The 22,030-nt window shown below is 41.8% G+C and overlaps 1 protein-coding gene across 1 annotated transcript in view; it reads left to right on the forward strand.

The window, feature by feature from the left end:
* LOC131988322 (protein jagged-2-like) overlaps nt 1-21,557 on the forward strand; it is a 59,238-nt gene extending 37,681 nt beyond the window's left edge. Inside the window, exons 10-26 of the mRNA XM_059353440.1 lie at nt 1,770-1,883; nt 2,810-2,856; nt 3,829-4,002; nt 4,093-4,243; nt 4,363-4,527; nt 5,303-5,416; nt 6,002-6,115; nt 7,295-7,408; nt 8,065-8,181; nt 9,175-9,202; nt 11,157-11,242; nt 12,435-12,548; nt 13,447-13,562; nt 13,654-13,914; nt 15,542-15,673; nt 19,176-19,335; nt 19,981-21,557. Coding sequence (XP_059209423.1) covers nt 1,770-1,883; nt 2,810-2,856; nt 3,829-4,002; nt 4,093-4,243; nt 4,363-4,527; nt 5,303-5,416; nt 6,002-6,115; nt 7,295-7,408; nt 8,065-8,181; nt 9,175-9,202; nt 11,157-11,242; nt 12,435-12,548; nt 13,447-13,562; nt 13,654-13,914; nt 15,542-15,673; nt 19,176-19,335; nt 19,981-20,492 — 2,519 coding nt within the window. The 3' untranslated portion in view covers nt 20,493-21,557. The remainder of the gene's footprint in view (nt 1-1,769; nt 1,884-2,809; nt 2,857-3,828; nt 4,003-4,092; nt 4,244-4,362; nt 4,528-5,302; nt 5,417-6,001; nt 6,116-7,294; nt 7,409-8,064; nt 8,182-9,174; nt 9,203-11,156; nt 11,243-12,434; nt 12,549-13,446; nt 13,563-13,653; nt 13,915-15,541; nt 15,674-19,175; nt 19,336-19,980) is intronic.
* The last annotated feature ends 473 nt before the right edge of the window (nt 21,558-22,030 follow it).

Below are 22,030 nucleotides of genomic sequence, written 5' to 3' on the forward strand. Positions count from 1 at the left end.
CTGCAGGAGGGACACTAATTTGAAATGAGTGTGTGTGTGTGTGTGTGTGTGTGTGTGTGTGTGTTTGTGTATATGCACGCCTAATGGAGAGGCTCTCTGGGTATCATCTGCAACTCGAGCCAGGTGACTTGAGTAAAGCTAAAAATAACTCCCCGCCTGGCAACTGCTAGCCTTGGGACAGAATATACTCCAGCGGGGGGTTATCTTTGGCTCCAGACTGGGCGTAACAGGGGTGTAAGTACGCTACGGTGAGCCGACGCCCCAACATAGCGGAGCCCTCACCCCCTTCGACCTCGTCCAGGAAGCACTTTATAACCTGTAAACATGCGTGGGGAGCAACCGAAATGCTTCGGTTTGTGTTACGGATTCTTGTATTCTCCGAGCGTTTCCCCTTTCAGGGAGCGGGTGGTACCTGGAAGAGAGCGGGATGAGGAGGAGGGGTCGTGGGGGTGTGAAGGGGGGCGGGGTTGGGTTTTTGGGAATGGGTGTGGGTGTTTAGTTTCAGCAGGCCAACAGGTGCCGCTTACCTCCTGGGAGTAGTATTAATGCACTGTGTCGGTTTATAGTGAGCGCGGCCGGCGGCGTGGTGGGCGCGGCGAGAGCTGCCTCTGAAACTGACCACTTGGAATGCTGCAGGTTGGCCTTCAGGGAATGCAATAGAGAGACATTAACCCTGAGGGAGGGAGCGGGGGAGGGAGGGGGGCGAGGACAGAGCAGCAGGGCGATGGAAAGCTGTCAGTTGTGAACTTCACCCTGTAAATGTTCTGGCAATTTTACATGTTTGAAAAGCAGCCGAGTCGTTTACCCATAAAAGTCGTGAAAGCAATCTGACTGCTAGCATCAAGTAAAGGAACTGAATTCAGCAGCATTAACAGAAGGCTCAAAACTGCAGATAACAGACTTTAAATGTTCCACACTGTAATAAATGACCATGTTTACACGCACAAAATATTAGTCTTTTGACCCCTTATTCTGAAAATTACAATATACCTACTAAGCTGCTTAGAGGAAATACAAAATAATTTAATATTCCTGCTTACATGCAATCGTGCATACTCTGTTTAATATTGTTTATTATGTCAAAATATGGAAAAGTGGAACGGCTGCAGCTGCTCGTGCCATTTTTGCTACTTTGCATTAGAATATATTTTTTTCAGGGGTGCAAACAGCCTTCCTCTTTCATTGTGGAGTAACAATATTTGCATTTATCCAAAAAACCCTGTTGATATCTTAGTCTTTCAAAGTATTTAAAAGTAGATGTGTTTCTCTTTCGAAATACAAATGTTGACTTTTCTTTTGGCCATGCATCTCTGCCCCAGTTGGTTTGGTTGGTTTGTGCACAACTCACATAGCTGAGCGTAAACAAGAGACTGTGTGATGCAAACTGTGTTAAAAAAAACAAAACATGCTCAGAAAAGCTGAATAATATCGCCATATTCCACATGATAATTGGAAAATGCTACATTCAGAAAAGGCTTTATTTGGAATATCTAAACTGAATATTAGTGTACCTTAACTGATTCACCATTTAAAACTTACCTTTGCACTTATTGCAGCTCAGTCATTTTGTAACATTTCTGTAACGGAGACCTATGTTTGGAGGTTGTATCACGTAGATGACGCAACATTACAGATTAAATTAAAACAGAAGAATCCGAGTTGAGAGAAGACCGTATCTTCAGTGTGATGCTGGAGGTGAAGCTACGCTTGGTGATGGGGCTTCTCTACAGCTGCTGAGCTCTCTCATTCCTTGTCTCTTCATTTTGCAGACGTTAATGAGTGCGCGGGGAGGCCTTGCCACAATGCTTTATCTTGCAAAAACTTGATTGGTGGATATCACTGTACCTGCTTTCGTGGATGGGTTGGCCAGAACTGTGACATCAGTTAGTATCAATCCAGCAAATTATCAGCCTTCAGCCTCTTTCCAGCTTCCTGTAGCTCCGTTAGAGCCGAGGCCGCTCCTCTCCGCAGGCCGGCTTCTGTTCCACCAGCTCCACCTCACTTCCTGTTCATTCATTTATCCGTCTTTCTGAAGATTTCCTTTTTTGTTAGCATTGAACAGCTTAAAAAAGTAATTAAACAGATAATATGAGATGCATACAAGAGAATACTGGATAATTATAATGTGATCTTATTCTAACAGATGATAGACATAATTTGGTCATCATAGAAAGTCTTTGGTGCTTAGACTCTACAGGGAGATAATCACGGCTGGAAAAGTTATAATTTTGCCAATTTGTACAGCTCCTGTGTGGCTTTCATAGCATTTTCTTGTTCAAATATTTAATATCGCTAAAGTTTTAAGTACTCATTACTCTCAAATTATAGAAAGAAAATCCCAGAAAGGAGGGATAATGTTTGAGACTCTTGAGTGGATACAGTATAATATGGACAGGAAACAGCAGAAACGTGGCTTTTCATAAAAACTAAAAACTGCTGGTGGAACAGGCTGGTTAGCCGAGGGGTCTGGGCCCTGGATTAATTCTCCTTTCTCCTGCCTCTTCCTACCTGCCACCCCCTGGCCTTCCTCTTCTCAGCTATAAGACTAAACTTTTCCTTTTCACTGACTGCTGTAAATCTTTTAGAGAAAATCTCGAGGGGTAGTTTTGACTTCTGCCGTTTGATTTCTCTGCATGTTCTCACTGCACCTGTGCGTCTGCGTTTCCTCAGGCATGGATCACTCTGTTCGGTTGTGTCGACCACTTCCCTGTAGCAGCTGCATGTCCCGCCCCACTGCATGTTCCTCCTCCTCCTCCTCCGACCTCTGTCAGACTCAAACCTGATGTTGTTTTCCCTGTTTTCCTCTCAGATATGAACAGCTGTCATGGCCAGTGTCAGAACGGAGGGACCTGCAAGGTGAGAGTCACACACACTGAGCTCTTTGTTGAATTTATATAGTTTTTTAAAAGAAACATGACACAGCAGTGGAGCTGGAACGAGATGACTGCTGCTCATCAAAGCTCCTGTCACAACGGAGAAGAATATGCTCAAGGGTGTTATGGCTCTGGAAACATCAGTTACCAACATGTTCTGCCTGAAAGGCTTTTTCCTTTTTCTAATATTAGTGAAGAAGTCGAGAATAGAATAAGTGGCTGTCAGGTGGATAATAAGGAAGTACAAGTGAACGTTTGAAACCAATATTGATCCAGGAAAGACATCTCTGAGTGCGCATTAATCTCTTGCTCTTTCACAAAAACACTTAGACACTTACAACACACTTACAGGTTTGATTTCACAATTGTAAATAGTTTATTTTTATGCAAATGCTGTGTTTTTGCAAATTACGTACAATGTGCATTTTATTTTAATTTTTGTTATAGTTCATAAAAATGAGTCAAAAAGTAAGTAATGAACACACTCAAAATACATTTCCTGTGGTTTGAAAAGATTTTTATGCAACTTTTTTTCCATTTTACAATTTTGAGGGATACAGCTGTGACATTTCTGTATTTAGAAAATATAAAAAAAACCATTTCCTTTTTTTGTGTTTGTTTTTTTGCAGTTTTTAGCAATTCATTTCATTAGTATGAACATTAGTCAATACATATTATAAAAGAATTGGGATGTAAGGGATGTATTGATTTATAGCATATTAAAATGCTCCAAAAAATGGCACTACAGCATGTAAAAATGTAAAGATCTGCTCTGGCAGACTTGTTCTTTGGTCATAAAGGGTTAAAGAGCCTTTGAGAACACATCACTGAGTTGGGAGGATGTTCTTGTTTTTCTTTAACAAATGACACTTCATCTAATAAATGATGAATTGGAGGCGACGCTGCTTTGATCGTGACAGTAGAGCTTTTTCAACCTTCTGCGTGTCTGTTCCAGGAGGTGGCCAGAGGCTACCAGTGTGTCTGCCAAGCAGGGTTTGTGGGTCGGCACTGCGAGGTTCAGAGGAACCGCTGTGCAAGCAGCCCGTGTCGTAATGGTGGGCGCTGCCACGCCCTGCTGGACGGCTTCATGTGTGAGTGCCCACAGGGCTTCGCCGGGACGACCTGCGAGGTAAGGATGAGATCCGGCGAGGACCATACGATGTGAAAAAACTCTTCGGTGCCTAAACTTCCACTGTATTTTACTGTTTTCTGTCTGTAGGTGCAGAATGACCCGTGCAGCCCCAACCCATGTCACAACAAGGCCCAGTGCCACAGCCTGATGGGAGACTTCTACTGCAGCTGCCCTGACGATTATGAGGGCAAAACCTGTTCAGAGCTGAAGGATCACTGCAAGACCAACCAGTGTGAAGGTAAAAGCAGCTGCAGAAGCCTCACAGCAGAGATTTACAGATAGATTCAATAATTGAGTAAGAGATTCCAGCTTTCTGCCCTGCTAACCTTTTAGTTTGTCCCACTTATTCACCCCAAGTGATTGACAGTTGCACCGTAGCCGTGGCAACCAACGACACCCAAAAGCGAGTGTGGCACATCTCGTCCAACGTGTGCGGTCCCCACGGCCGCTGCATCAGTCTGCCTGCCGGGAACTTCAGCTGCTCCTGTGAGCCGGGATTCACTGGCACCTACTGCCACGAGAGTGAGTCACTATTAGCTCAGAGACACACACACACACACACACACACACACACACACTCACAAATACACAACACACAGACTATTTTTATCATCAGTTACCATCACTGGGAACCACATGATTCTTACTGTAATTCAGACTCCAGTTTCAGTTATCATCACCGTCTTAGTTTAGTTTACAGCAGAAGAACAAAGAAGAGCTAAGAAGGGAAATCCAGAGAAAATCACAAGCAACAAATAACTAAAAAACTTTTTTTTTATACATCTGATTTTGGTTGTGTACAAAAGCAACAAGCTTACCAGCTTTCTCTAATTCTCTTAAGCTGATCAGAACATGAAATAAGAGTTTTATCAGACATTTTTTACTGCCAAAAAGACCAAAACACAGAGTTTTTTATATGATATATTCACATTTTAGACACACTGCTGATGTTCATACAGCAGGTAAACAGTATAATTATCACAAAAAACTGAGCTGCAACCATAAATAAATAAAAAAGTAGGAACATAACATCATACATGGTTGCTGATAAAGTTGTAATAAAATATTCTGTACCTCTTGCCATGAAATTATTGTGGCAATGTGATTTATTCTTAAAGTGTATATCTTCTCATAATGTTATTATCAATCTCTTCTTAACATATTACAATGCAAATGGAACCACAATTAATAGAGGATTGTGTCTGAAAACAAAATTATTCCAACTTTATGTGGCAGTAATCATGAAAGTTTGAAACTCTTTGGATAATTAAAACATCTCTGCTCTCTCCTCCTGCAGACATTAACGACTGTGCATCATCTCCCTGTAAGAACGGAGGAACCTGCATCGATATGATCAACACTTTCCAGTGTTTCTGCCCGGACGGCTGGGAGGGCAGTCTGTGTGATGTTGGTGAGTGTGTTGGGTGTGTGTGTTTGTCTGACAGATTTGGGGTCAGTGTGAGCAGCAGCACAGCTCTGCAGATCTTAGGGAAGAGCCTCTCTAAGTCCTGCAGCCAGTGAGTCGCATATCCTGGGAAACTGAGTCTGATGGAGGAAGAAACAATGGAGGATTTGTTTTGGAGATGAAAGCAAGTGGAAAGATGTGGCAACTCAACCAGCTGACTGATTCTAAATCTGTTTTCTAACCAACACAGCTACTTAATATGGCCAGTGTGCACATTTGCAGATGACACAATGATTTATATTAATGTTTAGAGATTATCCGTCTGCAGGGTTATTTTGTGCTCCCAGACATTTAAAGATTGTAGCTTGATGTTATCAAAAGACAACATCAATATTTTGGGGTGTCACAAGTTCAACCCTCAATCGAAAATCAATCAATAACCTTTCGGTTTCAAGGATTTTTTTATCCAATCGTGACCTTATAATGGAAAGTCGAATTGAATAATGGATTTGGAAAATCGTAACACAAATAACCAATTTATAATAACTGTCTTTAATAGCTGCCCTGACTCACTGTTTGACTTTGTTCCAGATGTGAATGAATGCAACAGAAATCCGTGTCAGAACGGAGGCCAGTGTGTCGATCTGCTCAATGACTTCTACTGCAACTGTGTGGACAACTGGAAAGGAAAGACCTGCCACTCACGTAAGTTATTGTGTAGGGGATTGTTAAGACATCTGTAACTACTTGTTGTGTTTGTGGATTTCTTTGACAGAAAAAAGTAAATATGCATTTCTTTCTACATGGATATTTCAGCCACATGCTTTGCTATAAGATGAATTTTAACGCTCTGAAATGTTTGTTTTCTTTATAAGATTGCCAAAAATTTCATATTAGAAAGAAACTGTAAAATCAGGCATTATCCTGAAAAATTGAAACTTTTCGACAGATCTTAAACGGATTGGTTATGAAAGTTTCCAATAGAAGAAGTGACCAAAACAAAGCTTAAATGTTCTGTCAGAATCTCTTCATTCTACATGTGTCATTTAAAATAACGTCTGCACTAACCAGATCCTGTTAAAAACATTAAATTCTGCTCCTCAGAGACACTGTGAAGACACGATTGATTCTGCTGAGATCAACAGTCACGTGACAAATATTCACTGAAAACCTGTTTACACAGAGCAGAGAGGAGAGGACAGGAAAGGCTGTTTACACAGAGCAGAGAGGAGAGGACAGGAGAGGAGAGGCTGGAGACATGACAATATTTCAATGTACAATATGAGGAGACCCAAATTTTCCCCCAATATTCATGACATTTCTGGGCTCTTGGAAAAGTGTTGTATTTATAGATTTGATTTTAATCCAATGTTTAAAAAAAATATTTATCAGAGAAATTTGACCTGTGGTTGTGGTTTTTTTTAAAGATTTCTGTCATTCTAACTGTGTTATTCTGCACAAAGACATGTTTGAGTTGTTCTGATTGTGCTGATTCCATAGAGCTGCAGGACTTATATATTTATATAGATGTTATGTATCGCAGTGAAGTACAAGGCCACAGTCAGTAAAGTTTGTGAAAAAGATGATTTGAGCGTTTATAGTTCAGCAGCTAGCAGAGCCCATGAAGCCGTTATGAGTAGCGTCTTTGTCCTCAGTTTCCATGTTCTCCAACATGTCAGGTCTTATATTATTTAACGACCTCAGCCTCCTTAATCTTCCTTCTGAGGCATGATGCCCTCACCGGCTGCTGTGCAGGCTTGTTCTCTGCTCTGACGGCGCCTCTGAACTGCACTGCAGAGCTGAAGTAATCGCTGCTCAACACTGGCACCGAGTCAAATGTTTGAAATCTCTTCTTTTTTTGTTTCCCATGCTGCTTTGCATCAGGTGAGAGCCAGTGCGACTCCACTACCTGCAGTAACGGAGGGACGTGTTATGACCATGGAGACTCCTTCTTGTGCAGCTGCCCCTCGGGCTGGGGGGGCAGCACCTGCAACACAGGTCAGTGTTAATAATAATGTAATATAATGATGTTAAATGACATAATCAGACATCAAAACATCTCCATAAAACAAATGTTATTGGCTAGTAGCAAAAAGGCAATAACCAGGAAATGGCTAAGCAAGGAGTGTCCGACAATTTCAGACTGGATAGGAATAGTTAAAGAAATTTATAACATGGAAAGGTTAACATTTTCCCTGAGATACAGTACTGAAAAAGGTGACCAATACTGGAAGAAATGGAGGGACTACATGTATGAGAGGTGATTGCATATTCTGTGTGGGAAAATCTTTTTATTTTATATTATTGTATTTTTCCCCTGGGTCAGGAGCGTTTCTCCCCCAGTATAAATATGTATATATATATAATCCATTTCCGCTTGTTATGGGGTTCTTTTTTATTTTATTTTTTGTACCGGTGACCTTGTGGACAGCACAAACGAAGGTATTTTGTGTCACTGGACCTGAGTTCTGCCAGCCCTTTGTTTAGAATAAAACCTGCCATTGTATTTTGCTATGGATGACTCTGTCTGATGTACCTGTTCTGTGTGTATAATTATATGTTTGTGTTTTGTTTTTCACTGAAAAATCAATAAAAAGAAAGTTAAAAAAAACAAAAAAACATCTCCATAAAAAGGGAATCTTTTTGTTTTTCAGCCAAAAACAGCACATGTGACTCTGGTCCGTGTGAGAACGGAGGGACGTGTGTCGGAGGAGGAGACGCCTTCACCTGCATCTGCAAGGACGGCTGGGAGGGGCCCACCTGTGAGCAAAGTATGTCACTGTTCCATGCCACGTTCACACAACAAGGGACGGACTGTAGAGATGGGAACATGTTCAGTATTTACAACCTGAAGACGTTCACGTCACCGGACAAGTCAGGACACTTTGCATGATTGTAGAGTAAAATACTGTTATTCTACAACTTTATCCTTTTACAGCTTAATCACTAGACTTTAGCTGAGTTTAGCCGCCTATTATTTACTGCCAGGTTATATGTCTCAGGGCATTACGAAACATCTGAGTTTCCCTTCTGTAATTATGACTTGGGTTCTGACATAAATATTCTTTAATAACTGACAATAATAAATGACAATCTCTTACGAGCCTGAAACTTTTCATTAAAAGTAAAGACAAAATATGTTTGCTAACAACCTTTTTTACCGCGATGATAAAGCCGCACCAATTTCTATAATCACTAACTGTTACTATATGGACATGCAATGTTTGGGATGAAAAGGACCACATAAAAATGTAGCTTAAAACATAAAAAAAACTTTAGCAAAATCTCTATTTACTTTCTTCAGCTTCTACCTTCTTTATCCCTCTCTCTGACACTCTGTCTCTCACGGTGCTCACTGTGTCTCTGTCCTTTTCTTAATGTTGTACCACTATATTACAAAAACTTCTCAGTTTGTGGGTCCGGTCTGGTTTGTGTGGTTGATGTTGGATGGTGCAAATTGGGTGCGACTGAACAATGCATCATTCATGCATTCCTAATACTTGATTCTCTTTGTTTTATGCACCATAAGTTTGACTAAAATGACAGAATGATTGGTTTGGCTGCACTAGGTTGACTGAAACGCTCAATATAATCTGAAAATCATTTGACACAGGACTAAGACTGTTTTGGCTTTTTGTTGACTAAAACTATGTAGGATTTTATTTAATCAGAATCTAAAACAGCTGCCGGAATTTATACTGGTGACCAGGTTTCAGGCTGCAGCAGGAAGTTACTCATTGTCATTCTTGTCTCTTCTGTTGCAGATGTTGATGACTGCAACCCTCATCCCTGGTAAGACACATTTAGATTTAGATTTAGATTTATTTTCATGTCTGTGTTGAAAGTCCAGTTCTGCTTCAGGGGACATTCAACAAACTGTTATTGAGTTGTTTTGACATGCTGTCATTTGTGGCTTTAATTTGATTATTTTAACTGCTGCTACAATCAGCAGAATTTCAGTTTATTGCTTAATTTTGAATATGATTCCTTTTCGAGTTGATCTTGATCTTGGGAGTTGATTGATATGAGGTGGTCCTCAGTTCTAGCTCCTATCTCTGCGGCACCTTTGATCCTCACCCTCGCTGTTATTAATGTAGAAACATCATCTTGTTTGACATTTGCATCTTCGGTGAGTCACGCTGGATGAACTCCAACACTGTTTTACCTTGAGAATATGAAGCAGAGCGTAGGAGCAGCTACAGTGTGATCTCATCCTGCAAATCTGGTTTTATCCTCACCTTTTACCTCTAAAGATTGTGTGAAACATTCTCAGATTTTTGCCTCTCAGGAGTGAGAATTTGTTGCTTTTTCTGTCATTATTATAATTGTAAACTCAAAGGCATCATTCCGACTTTTATTGGGGGCAAAGCAGAGCCTCCTGACAGCTTCTGTGAATCAGAGAGTCTAGCCAGGACAAAAGGCTCCCCCCTCCTCTCCTCTGCAGTGACTGACAGGTGGATTAGTGGAGGTTTAGGGAGAGGGGAGCAGGAGAGTGTGAAGAGACGCCCCTCTCACCATTCACCGGCCTCGACCTGGGGGTAGCTGTGTGGAGTGGCTCAGCATGTGGTCAGCAGGGATTTACATATGAAGTTTGGACATTGATCAGGGATCAGCTTCAGCCTGCTGACACTCACAGGCTCTGGAAACTGCGGGGGAAAAAGAATCTGATAGTTTGAAGTTTAGCAGGACGTGAAACCAACAGTTTCTGATATGCCCTACAGTAACAGTGGGAATATTTATCTTCGGTTTATTTAACTTTCCTTATAATTACTGACAAACGTGTTTATCTAGCTTGTTGTTTCTTAAAAGGAATTTAATGTTGTTGTAGTGAAATGGAGATAGAGTGCAGCTGGCACGGACGATAAGTGCCCCCTCTTATTAGATCATAACTGCACAAAAAAGGGAAGTTATGTTGGTGAATTTGTGACATTGGTCTTCATGTGAAACTTCCCAGGGAATCACCGGCTCCACACAACTTCCTTTTAAGGGATTATAAGAAAATAAGGGAACCTAAACTGTTAAGTTTACAGGATGCAACTCAGTGGGCAGGATGGGACACAGTTAAATGTTTAATCTCTGCAGGATTTTTGGTTTAAAGACTTTTTATTGGAGGTGGATGTGAACTGATTGTACAGGTGCATCTCAATACATTAGAATATGATGGAAAAGTAGTTTAAGTTAAATAGCTCCAACCAAGCATTGAGTCATATAGATGGACATACTTTTCAGAGTCCAACATTTCCAGATTAAATATACTTTATTAAATTGCTCTTTTGTAATATTCAAATTGTTTGAGACACTGAATTTTAGGTCTTAAATGTAAATTAAATGTCAGCCATGATCATTACTGTTAAAAATTAAATAAATGAAGACATGAAATGTTTCATGCTGTGTGTAATGGATCTATATAATGTGTTATTTCCACTTTTTGAATTGAATTACTGACATAAATAAACTTTTCTATGATATTCTAATTTATTGAGATGCACCTGTACATTTTGAGGGACGTCAGCACCACAATCACTTCTCAGAATCAAATACACCAGCTTAAAAAAAGGTGTCCCCTGAAAGGATTTAGAGCAGGACACTGATTTACAGTTTTCTGAAAGCCCACCTGCAGAGATAAGCAGAATCTTTTCCCCCCTCAGGGAACAAAAATATGAAGAAACATCCCTTTGAGCCCCTCCATCAGCTCTGCAGCAGCTGTAAATTTACACGTTTCTTTCCTTCTGTTTCCTCCCTGCAGCTACAACGGCGGCATCTGCGTCGACGGCGTGAACTGGTTTCGCTGCGAGTGCGCCCCTGGATTCGCAGGACCGGACTGCCGCATCAGTGAGTCCCTGGGAACCGGAGGAGGGCGTGTGGAGGGGTCAGGTGGGCGGGGGGTCAGAGGTGAAAGGCCGTGGTGGGGGAGCGTGAGCCGATTGTGTCGGGGCGACAGATTAGGAAGCCTTTTAGGAAGACGGTCTTAACCTCTCCCCTCGGCGCTGAGCCGGGGTCAGAGCTGAGGTTCGTCAGACGGGTCAGTGCGCTCTCCCGCGGCCTTCTGGGAGAAATCTCCTCAGAAAGGCCTTTTCAGAACCGGAGTGTTATCCAATTGAAGCGTTTCAAACCAAACTCCTATAAACCCTTTGTGCAAAGAGCGATCCTCTGAATTCCATCACTCACTGAAGATATTTGAATATAACATTCAGATCTCTCAGAGCTCAGGAGACATCAACAATGAAGTAAGACTGAAGAAGTTACAATGAAAACACAGATTTTTCTGCCGCTGAATAGTCTTTTCCCTATTTGATTTATGGCTATTTTATAACTAAAATCGATAAGAGATCAAAGTTGTTTTCTGGGCAGTCTGTTTCTAACTCCTGAAAAACAAGTCTTTTTGGATTTTACTCACTCTGGCCTTGTACTTCACTAAAATATATAAAATCTATGTAAAATCTATATGTCCTGCAGCTCTATGGAATCAGCACAACCATGGCCAGTGACAGAAATCATAAAAAAGAGAAACCACAATTTTAATATTTTGTTAAAAATTGGAATAAAATGGAAATTCTATATTAACATTTTTCCAAGTGTCATTAATGTAGGAAAAAAAATGGGTCTCCACATATTGTACATATTGATCTATTTGCAATTTTCCAGCCTCTCCTGCCTCCTCTCTGCTCTGTGTAAAATGATTTTCAGAGAATATTTGTCACGTGACAGAATCAATCCTAGTGTCTCTGAGGAGCAGAAGCTAATGTTTTTATCAGGATCTTATTATTATTCCAAACGCTTTATTTGGGCAATGATTCTTTTAAAGTAGACTTTTGACATAAATATCACAATTTTAACCTTAGTTTTGGTTATTTTTTCGGAAACGGATACATTTGTAACCAATAATCTGTTCACGAACTGTCGGAAAGTTCAAATTTCGTTTTTTCTCAACAATAATTGATATATATTTTGGCGAACTTTTAAAGAAAACACATTGGTTTGGTGGGCTTCAGTGTAAACTAACAGCTCTGTGGTTCCTTCACAGACATCGATGAGTGTCAGTCGTCTCCTTGTGCCGAAGGTTCAACCTGCATGGACGAAATCAACGGCTACCGATGCGTCTGTCCTCCGGGACACGCTGGACATCGCTGCCAGGACTGTAAGTACCACAAACTACAGTGAAACCACCTGTAGTGTAGCCTGGGTATACCCAGACTGCCTTGCGCGCTCGATTTCATTTCGAACTGCCAAGGGGTCTGGAAACCAGAGAGCTTTCTTAGCCCTGTTTTAGGGATCCAATCACTGAACGGGGAGGGACGGCAAGATGATGACGTGTACTACCCGGCAGACGGAAGCTTGTAGTTTTCTTACGGATCCAACATGGCTGCAGCAGACGCAAAACTCTCTTTAGCTGTAGATGGTGTTTTAAATAGTTTAGAGCGAAAGTTGAAAGTTGAAAGGCGAGAGGTCTCTCGGCGGCTCCGCTGTCCCCCGGCTCGTAGCCAGATCACCGGCGTTAAGGTAGCGGGGCTAATAGCGGTAGCGCTACGCTACCGTTACGGCGTTAGCGGTAGCTATTAGCCCCGCTATTGTAACGCCGGTGATCTGGCTACGAGCCGGGGGACAGCGGAGCCCCCAGAGACCCGCAGCAGCTTGTTTATTGCCCATAAAATCAGTGGTTGTGTGGCTGAATGACATGAGGGGGAATAAAGCGTGAAAATAAATAATCTTGCAGAAAGCGAGAACTGGAGGAGCAAAGCAGCAAGCAACACTCTCTCACAGACACACACAACAAACATCCATCTCTGTCGCTCTACTACGTCATCTGGTATAACTGATCTGATTGGCTAAGAGCTACCTACAGACGCTTTGATAGACATTCTAAGCGCCCAATAAACGGCTCCGGAGGATCGTAAACCACACCTCCTCTACGGAGAAATGAGCGGTTGGTTCCCAGACCAGATCTCATTTGAGATTAGTCTGGTGTTAGCCAGGCTGCCTGTAGTGTACAAGTTCCAGTTTGATTGACAGCTGATCCACATACTTTTTCTCTGCAGTCATCGGACTCGGGAAGTCGTGTCGTCACGCCGGCTTGCAGTTTCCTCACGGCAGCCGGTGGGAGGAGGAGTGTAACGCCTGCCAGTGTGTCAACGGATACGTCCGCTGCTCCAAGGTCTGCCTCATTTTTACCAAAAATCCTAATGTTGCATAAAGATGACTCAGCACCTGTCTGTGCGTGACTCACTGACGGCTTGAACCTGCAGGTGCGGTGCGGCCGGCGGCCCTGCCTCCTCCCGAAGGCTCTGCCTCCTCCAGACTCCAACCCGCCGTCCTGCCCCGGAGGTCACGAGTGCGTGGAGCATCAGTTCCTCACCTGCTTCTCGCCGCCGTGTCACCAGTGGGGCGTGTGCTCAACGCCCGACCCGCCGACGCCGCTGCACACCCAGTGTGAGCCCAACAGCGGTTACCTGGACAACAGCTGCGCCCGCATCACGCTCATCTTCAAGAAGGACAAAGTGCCGCAGGTGAGACAGAAACCCACAACGTGGTGATCAGGTTACATGTAATCAGATTACCAAAAATAAGCAGCTATAATCACCATGGATTACATTTGAAGAATGTGCAAGTAGATTAAATAATCAGTTATCAGAGATTTAATTTAAAAATTAGTTTGAAAATCCCAGTTTATGTTTATATTAATAAACTTTTTTGTATAAGACAATAACTGTCCAGGAAGAAAATTTATGATTTTTTTATACAACATCCACCCATGACACAACCAAACGATTTATTAATGTTTTATTACATTTTCATTCCTTTTAATTTTACATCAATAAACATTTTTGAGTCCAACAAAACAAAAAAAGGAGGAAAAAAAACCCTTATTTGGGGTTTTTTTTTTTTTTTTAAATTAGTGTTATTTTGTTTTAAATGTTAACAAAAAATGAATCCAATCTGATTATTTACGGATTACATCAAAATCAGATTAGATTAATTTTTTGTTCCAAAAATACACAAAAATTTCAATGAATAATGTTGATTAATATCTAAATAATCTGTCAATCTGCTGGTGCTATATCATTGTAACTTGGAATATTTTTTGATTTTTTTTTTGTGGTAAACTACAGAAACTTATCTTGGACACTTATCTTATCTTGGACAGGGGCATTTAAATCTAAAAATGTTTTGTTGTGAAGCTTCTCAGAGTGTAAATGTTTTGTTTTACACAGAAGTGACCGTTTTTAATTTTTTTTTTATCTTTGGTATTAAAAAAAATGAAAGAGAGGAATATATGGCCCCAGCAATAACAACAAAAATGACGGGTGGAGCTTTGAAAGTTACATTTAACAAGATAATATTTCAAAATATGACATTCACGACATGAAGCTTTATGGTTTTAATATTCTGTATCAAAGCAAGACATTAAACATGGAGGGTGGAGCTCTGAGAGCGAACAGACTGAGGAGACGGCTGAAAGCAGCAGCTCCAATAATCATCATGTTGACTCGTTGTGTCATAACAAAACATTGGAAATAATTTTGCTCCCACCCTGAATTGTTAACATTTGATAATGTTGGTGGGTTGGCAGAAAATTATGTGTTGTTGTTTGAATCTGCAGACGCAAACACACACACACACACACACACACACAAACACGAGTCATTCCTCACTGTGTGCAGATAAGAGTCTGACAGGACAAAAGCTACCTTCTTCTCCATGAAGATATTCATGTTTAGAGGCTGAGAAAACAAATCATAGTGAGAAGAAGCTACAGTTTTATCAGTTTTGAGTTCTTCTTTGTTGCTGACAAATAAAAACTTTGTACATGTTGAACACTTTTACTTAAATTGGAGACGTGTTCTGTCCTCTTGTTAGTCAACACGGTGTTTCTGTTGTTTACTACTGTATCATGAACCCCTACCCGGCCCCCTGCGGCAGGTCTGAATCCAGTTTTATGAATGAAAATGAATCCGTTCTTCTGACGAGATACTGATCTGAGATCTGAGATCTGAGCCGCGGCGTCCCCCCCACCGGGCATTCTGATTGGCTGCATCTGAAACAGACTTAGCAGGAATTAGAAGCTGATTGTTCCTTGCCGGCAGTGCAGATACTAATCTGTTTTATCTTTGTGTGTGTGTGTGTGTGTGTCAGGGCACCACTGTAGAGAACATCTGCTCCGAGCTGAGGTACCTCCCTGTGACTCAGACGCTGGCCGAGGAGCGAGCGCTGCTCATCCTCTGTGACCTGTCCTACTCCAACAGTGACGCTGTGGAGGTCGCAATGGTGAATATTACACACACACACACACACACACACACACACACACACCTGTCCACACACACATTATTAAAAAGTGTCGCCCCCAATGTGTGACCATCTTTGGTGGCAGCTACAAAAGAAACATGATCCACAATCTGACACAACAAAAACATACAGAAGCACTCTTAAACACCGAGTCATTACAGTTTTTTATTGAAATAATATGTGTTGGTTATTGTCAACAATCCTCATCCATGCATTGGTATATATACCATCATGGAAGAACATGGTACAACTAAAGGTACATTTGTGTGGACAAATATAATAACATAACAACAAAAATAGCTGTTAAGAGTTTAATTTAAGCACTGATATCTAGACATTTTCCATGTTTTTTTTTTAATAATGATTTTGGTTATTATCAATAAAACCATGGGAAATGTCTAGATATCAGCTCTTAGTTTAAACTCTTATCAGCTATTTTTGCTGTTATCATTATATTTGTCCAAGCAAATGAACCTTTAGTTGTACCAGGCATTAAATGACCAAGAAATTGAATAAAAATATGTTCTAATATTTTTTTCCATGACTGTCCACTTTATTAGGTAAACCAGTATAATGTAATACACCAGCTCTACTATTAATACATGGGTGGCCAAAATATTAAAAGAAAACTCTTCTTATAATGCATTCCATGTCAAAAATACTGCAAACTACACCCTCTATAATGAAGATATAGTTAAATTAATAACTTGTCAAGAAAAGGACAGACAGGTTGGACAGACACTGGATTTTTGGAGCTTATACTGATATTTGAAAGCAAAAATTCAGATACATGTATAGCATATAAACATTAATATTACCGTAACACTATGTATGTTATCACGTAGAGACAGAATGGGCTAAGTACTTTGTGAATCGATTATATGCTCCAAACTGCACTTATTAAATTTGCCAAGCATCTTTTTGTGCATTATATTCTGTAAAAAACATATCGGCACATTTCAGAAAACCTGATAAGAAACATCAGTAATGGATCAATACTGAACGATACATCAGTCAGGCTCCATAGACAAGTTAAAGTTAAGTTAAACAGTTTATAAACCTAACCTGACAATCAGCACAGCCACTAATAATGTGCATCCACAAGTATGAAATATAAATACACAATGACACACACACACACACACACACACACACCTGCACATGTAGAAGCTGCTGCTCTTTTTTTTCTCCCACTTTGTTGAATCACACTTAATTTGTCACTGCAAATGGTTTCCAGAGGAGTCCCGTAAAACGTTTTCTATTTTCAGTCTCTTCACTCTTTGTTTTACCAAAGGAAACACAAAAAAAGGGAAAAGGGAAAGACAGAAGAGGGAGAGGCGTTTGAAGCTTCTAACATCTGGATGAGATTTAACGTTTCTGTTGGGACACCTTGCTGATCTTTGTCTCTGCTCTCCCTCTTCTTCCTCTTCTTCCTTTTCTCCTCCTCCTCCCTCTTCTTCTTTCTCTTTCCCTCTGTCTCCTTTACCTCTCCTGCTTTAATTTGCTGTTTCTGTTTCTGCTTTACTCTTGTCTTTGTGGCTGTCTTTTCTACCCCTCTCTCTCTCTCTCTCTCTCTCTCTCTCTCTCTCTCTCTCTCTCTCTCTCTCTCTCGGCCACCCAGACTCGTGGGGGGGAATCAGTCACTTCGGGGCTCTAAGCTTTTAATGGAGGGGATTAGTTGCTGCTCCTCTGAAGTTTGCGGGCCTGTTTTGAGCGACAGATACAGGAAAAGGAGTGGTGAACCTGACATCCACCCAAACCCCACAACAAGACTTTATAAAACAAAAAAACAGCCTGACTCCCACTCGCTGTCGACTCGTGTTGCAGCGAAATGTCAGCGCTCATTTCCAAGTGTGGGTGAAATCTTTATAATCCCAGCGAGCCGCGCCGCTTGTGTCGATTTATTCTCTTCCAAAGGCTCTCGGCGTGTTTGTAAACCCCTGAAACGCTCCGCTGCGAGGCCTCCAACCTGAGCGCCGAACAAGTGGTTCAATATGTTTCAGCGTGTGTGTGGGAAACAGCGAGGAGCGCTCGCTTTGTCTCCATCTGCAGAGCGAGACGTCCCCGCTTTATCGTGACATGCTGAGGCTGAGTCAAGTGTGTCGGATGGAACATCAACAGATCTTGAAGTAGTTTCTTAAAGTAGCTACGGAAAAATGTTTAGAAGCAACATGCAGACAATGAAGCCTGAGATAGATTCTTTTAAACCAGTATCCTTGAAGCTTGGTGCACGTCTGCAGGAAAAAATGCTTCTACCTGCAGACAGCCTGCTGTCATAGAGAGGAAATCTGCCAGACTTTTCAGTCTTAGTGTTGCAGTAAGTTGTGCACACTGAAAAAGACAGAATTAGTTGTGCAAAGAACGGAAAATGAGAGCTGAAGAAGGTCCAGGCCATGCATACTTTCTCACCTCTGCATACCTGCTCTGATGTGGAAACCTGCAAAGAAAACTTGGACATAGCTCACAGTTTAGAAGTTGCAAGGTGAGGAGGAAAAGAGCACTTTGTTGAAAGCATACTGGCATATAAAGGAGTATAAAATGTGATTGCAACGTCACCGATTTAGTGACTGAGGACCCTTAGAGCATGTTCTACCCCTTTAAATGCTCTCTTGTAATAAGAATACGCAAACACAACAAAGAAACTGCAAAACCTTCAGTGTTAACTCTCAGTTAAAGATCATTTTGGATGCTCTGGCTGCACTGCTGTGATGTTGCCTGTCAATCACGGTGGGGGGGCGGGGCCAGAGGTATGTGAATGAGCTGCTGATTTTCTCAGGAGAAGAAAAGAGGAGTGTTTGTCCCGGGCCGGGCAGGGAGCACAGCTGGCCTGTTCTCTATTGTTTGTCCTAATTGAACTGCACAGCACACAGCTAATCCCCCTCTGCCCCCCCACCACCTCCCTGCTCTCACCCTCAGCACCTTATTAGGCAATTAACTCCACCCTCTGTGGTCTCAGCGGGGGGGGGGGGTCCGCAGCCTGCCAGATGTTAGGAAGAGAATCTCTTTTATTCTGACGGATGAATGTGTTTTCTTTCTCTTTTCTTCTTGTTGTCCTGCGTAGCCTCCAGCAGTCTGACCATTTGGCAAATGGGCTTTATTTTCTTTCTCGACTGTACTGATTGAATCTGCTGTCAGTTTCTTCTCTTTAACTTCTGCTCGTGCACCATCCACCCATTACCTGCAAATCTCTTTTCTTCCCATTATTACACAGGGCAGGTTTTAGAGTGCATCTTGGTTGACTGTAATCAACTTTCAGATGTTTTTAACTTCCTTATAACAAGCACTGCTTTTGACTGTTTTCTGTATGTTGTTAATGGATCAAACAGAAACTCCTCCAGTGCAACAAACCACCAAATTCACATGATCTCCAACATGAAAACACTCAAGCTGGTCTTGGTCAACATGTGGAATGCAGTGTTAATGCAAAACAAATTGATTCCTGTCCTCTCTCTCCCTCTCTCTCTCTCTCTCTCTCTCTCAGTCATTTGAGCAGGACGGGCGGTCGAAGGACAGCGATCGAGGACAGATCCAGAAGGCCGCCAGCGCCATCATCAGCGCCCTCTCCAAACGTCACAACAGCACTGTGATGCTCGCCGTGGTGGAGGTCAAAGTGGAGACGCAGGTGCAGCCGCCGCCTGTCGGTGAGTCGCATGTTCCTCATTTTTATTATTATAAACCCTCTGAACCCCAACGTGACGTTTCAGGGCGTTTTTTGCCCTTTTTACATTTTACTAACTGAGTCCTTGAAAAGTTTTGAATTTATAAATGCAACACTTTTCCAAGTATCCAAGTATTCCAAGTATTGTCATGTTTCCAGCCTCTCCTGTCCTCTCCTCTCTGCTCTGTGTAAACAGCCTCTCCTGTCCTCTCCTCTCTCTGTGTAAACAGATTTTCAGTGAATATTTGTCAGGTGACCGTTGGTCTCAGCAGAATCAATCATGTCTTCAGTGTCTCTGAGGAGCAGAATTTAATGTTTTTAACAGGATCTGGTTAGTGCAAACACTTTATTTTAAATGACACATGGAGAATAAAGAGATTTTGAGAGAAATATCACAATTTTAAGCTTTTTTTTTTTAACAGAAACTTTCGTAACTGGTTATCTGTTCAAGGACTATTGAAAGGATTAGGGTTAGGACTCAGTGGGCATTTAGTGATCTTTCAAAGAAAACATAGGCTTCAATCCCCCTGGTGGGAAAGCTTTTTTTTTCAGTGTGTGTCCAGGGTCAGGTCTTTATTTCGTTAAAAAGAAACGTCCTTCTCACGTCTCCTCTGCCTTCCTCCCTCAGGTTACCTGGTCCCGGTGCTGTGCGTGGTCTTCAGCATCCTCTGGATCTTCTGCATCGTGGTCTGCGTCTGGTGGACCCGCAAGAGGAAGAAAGATCGCGAGAGAGCGTCCCGCTCCGAGGACACCACGGTCAACAACCGGCTGGAGCCGCTGCGGAGCAACGCCCTGAAGGACAACCGGGACAAAGACATTCAGTATGAATGCAAGAAACTGATGGGCCCCTCGGACAGGACGTGCGACGGGGCCGAGGGCGAGGAGGAAGGGGAGCAGGAGGGCGAGCAGGAGGAAGACGAGGAGCGGGCACTGGGCATGGGGGACAAGTGTCCGCCCCAGAAGGGCTCCATATCGGGGCCGCAGGACAGGGGGGTGCTGGGGAAGGGAGGGGTCGTCTGCACGGCGCGCAGCGCTCCGGTCAAGGCGCCGCACCGGACGGCGTACAGCCCAAAAGACAACCGGTGTAAAAACCTGAACGCCGCCAAGCTCAGCGAGGACATTAAAGACCAATATGTATGAACACGCGAGAGGACGAGGAAGAGAAACAAACTGCGATGTCTTCAGCGTCACTGACTTCTCAACTCTTAAAAAAAAAAGCACCAAAAGTGAAGATTACAGATGCTTTAATTTTCTATTTTTTTGTGTTCGTCACACCTTATTTAACGTCTTTGTCTGCAGCACGGAGGCTTGTTTTACCAAAAAGCAACAAAAAAAATACAGAAAAACAAACAAAAAAAAAGACATGGAAAATAAACAATCACCGCTTCTGGATTTCTGGTTTTTCTCGTCACTGTTGGAATCAAGAAGAGTTTTTTTCTTTTCTCCGCTCCTGATTTTCTGTTTACGTACAAACTGTCACAATCAGAACTAACGCTTCCTCTCTAACGTCGGCTGGCAGCTGTTCACATGTCTCTGTGTCTGCCTTAGCCCAAACCTGCGGGCCTTTTCTACTCTGTCTTCATATTTGTCTTTTTATAAAAGAAAACTTAAAAAAAAAAAGATTTTATATACATTTAAGTCCTTGAAAGTTGGCACAGAGAATTCACTGTATCATACCTGGCATGAGCATTTTTTTGTTTACATTCATAAACATCTTTTCCATTTTGTGTTGAGGCTTAAAGGTTCTTACGTATATCCTTTTAATAATTACGTCGACGCTTCCTGCGAGTCTACATGATGATTTTTCAGTATTTGCTTTGGTAGAAAAGTGCCTTCAGCCCTGATTATTTTCTCTCCTCCGACAGAGTTTATGCAGAATTTAAACACATATAAAGGGAAAGATGTCCTGGTAACAACTCTTCACACCACAGGAAAAGTTATTTTCTTTGTACATATGTAAATATGAAAAAAATGGCTGTGTATATTTGAATTTAGTAACTTAAGTGATGCTTTGTATCATAGTTATTCTAAAGACTGTTTTTGTGCTTGATGTTTTTTTAATGATGTCATTCCGTTTATCAGTGTCTGTTGACACGGCAACAGGTTTTATACAGATTTTCGGACTGTGTCCAGAGTCCCACTGAGTCATGAGCATCGGTTAAAAAAAAAGAAGAAAAACAGAAAAAAAAACAGGTCATGAACGTGTGTCTTTATATGTTTTGATTATTTGTTAGACGAGAACACAAAAACAGAGAGTGGAGAACTGTCTGTTTTCCTGTCGATCATTGACTGATAGAGCAGCAACTAAAGGAAGCTTCTAAAGAGTCCAGTTCATTTCACTTGTTTTTGATCATTCAGAAAACAGATTCTCCCTTTCCTGCAAGGTTCACCCTTCCAACAATCTGTTTACAGACATACTATGCAGGAATTATCACAAACATTCAAACTGGAAGCTTGAAATAGAAAATCCAGATTCCGCTTTGTCTCCTTTACATTTCCCCTTTGCTATATATTGTGTTTTTTCAGTGCTGTGTCCACTATTTTCATAGCTGTGTGACACCCACAAACATCAGAAAGTTCAAACTCCAACGATAACGCCTGTTTTTACAGTTTCTTTTTACGATACACGATGCAGAAGAAAACCTCCATTTCAATCCCACTGGCGGGATGTTGGAGGT

Source organism: Centropristis striata, chromosome 16, assembly GCF_030273125.1.
Source record: "Centropristis striata isolate RG_2023a ecotype Rhode Island chromosome 16, C.striata_1.0, whole genome shotgun sequence".
NCBI classification, from domain to species: Eukaryota; Metazoa; Chordata; class Actinopteri; order Perciformes; family Serranidae; genus Centropristis; species Centropristis striata.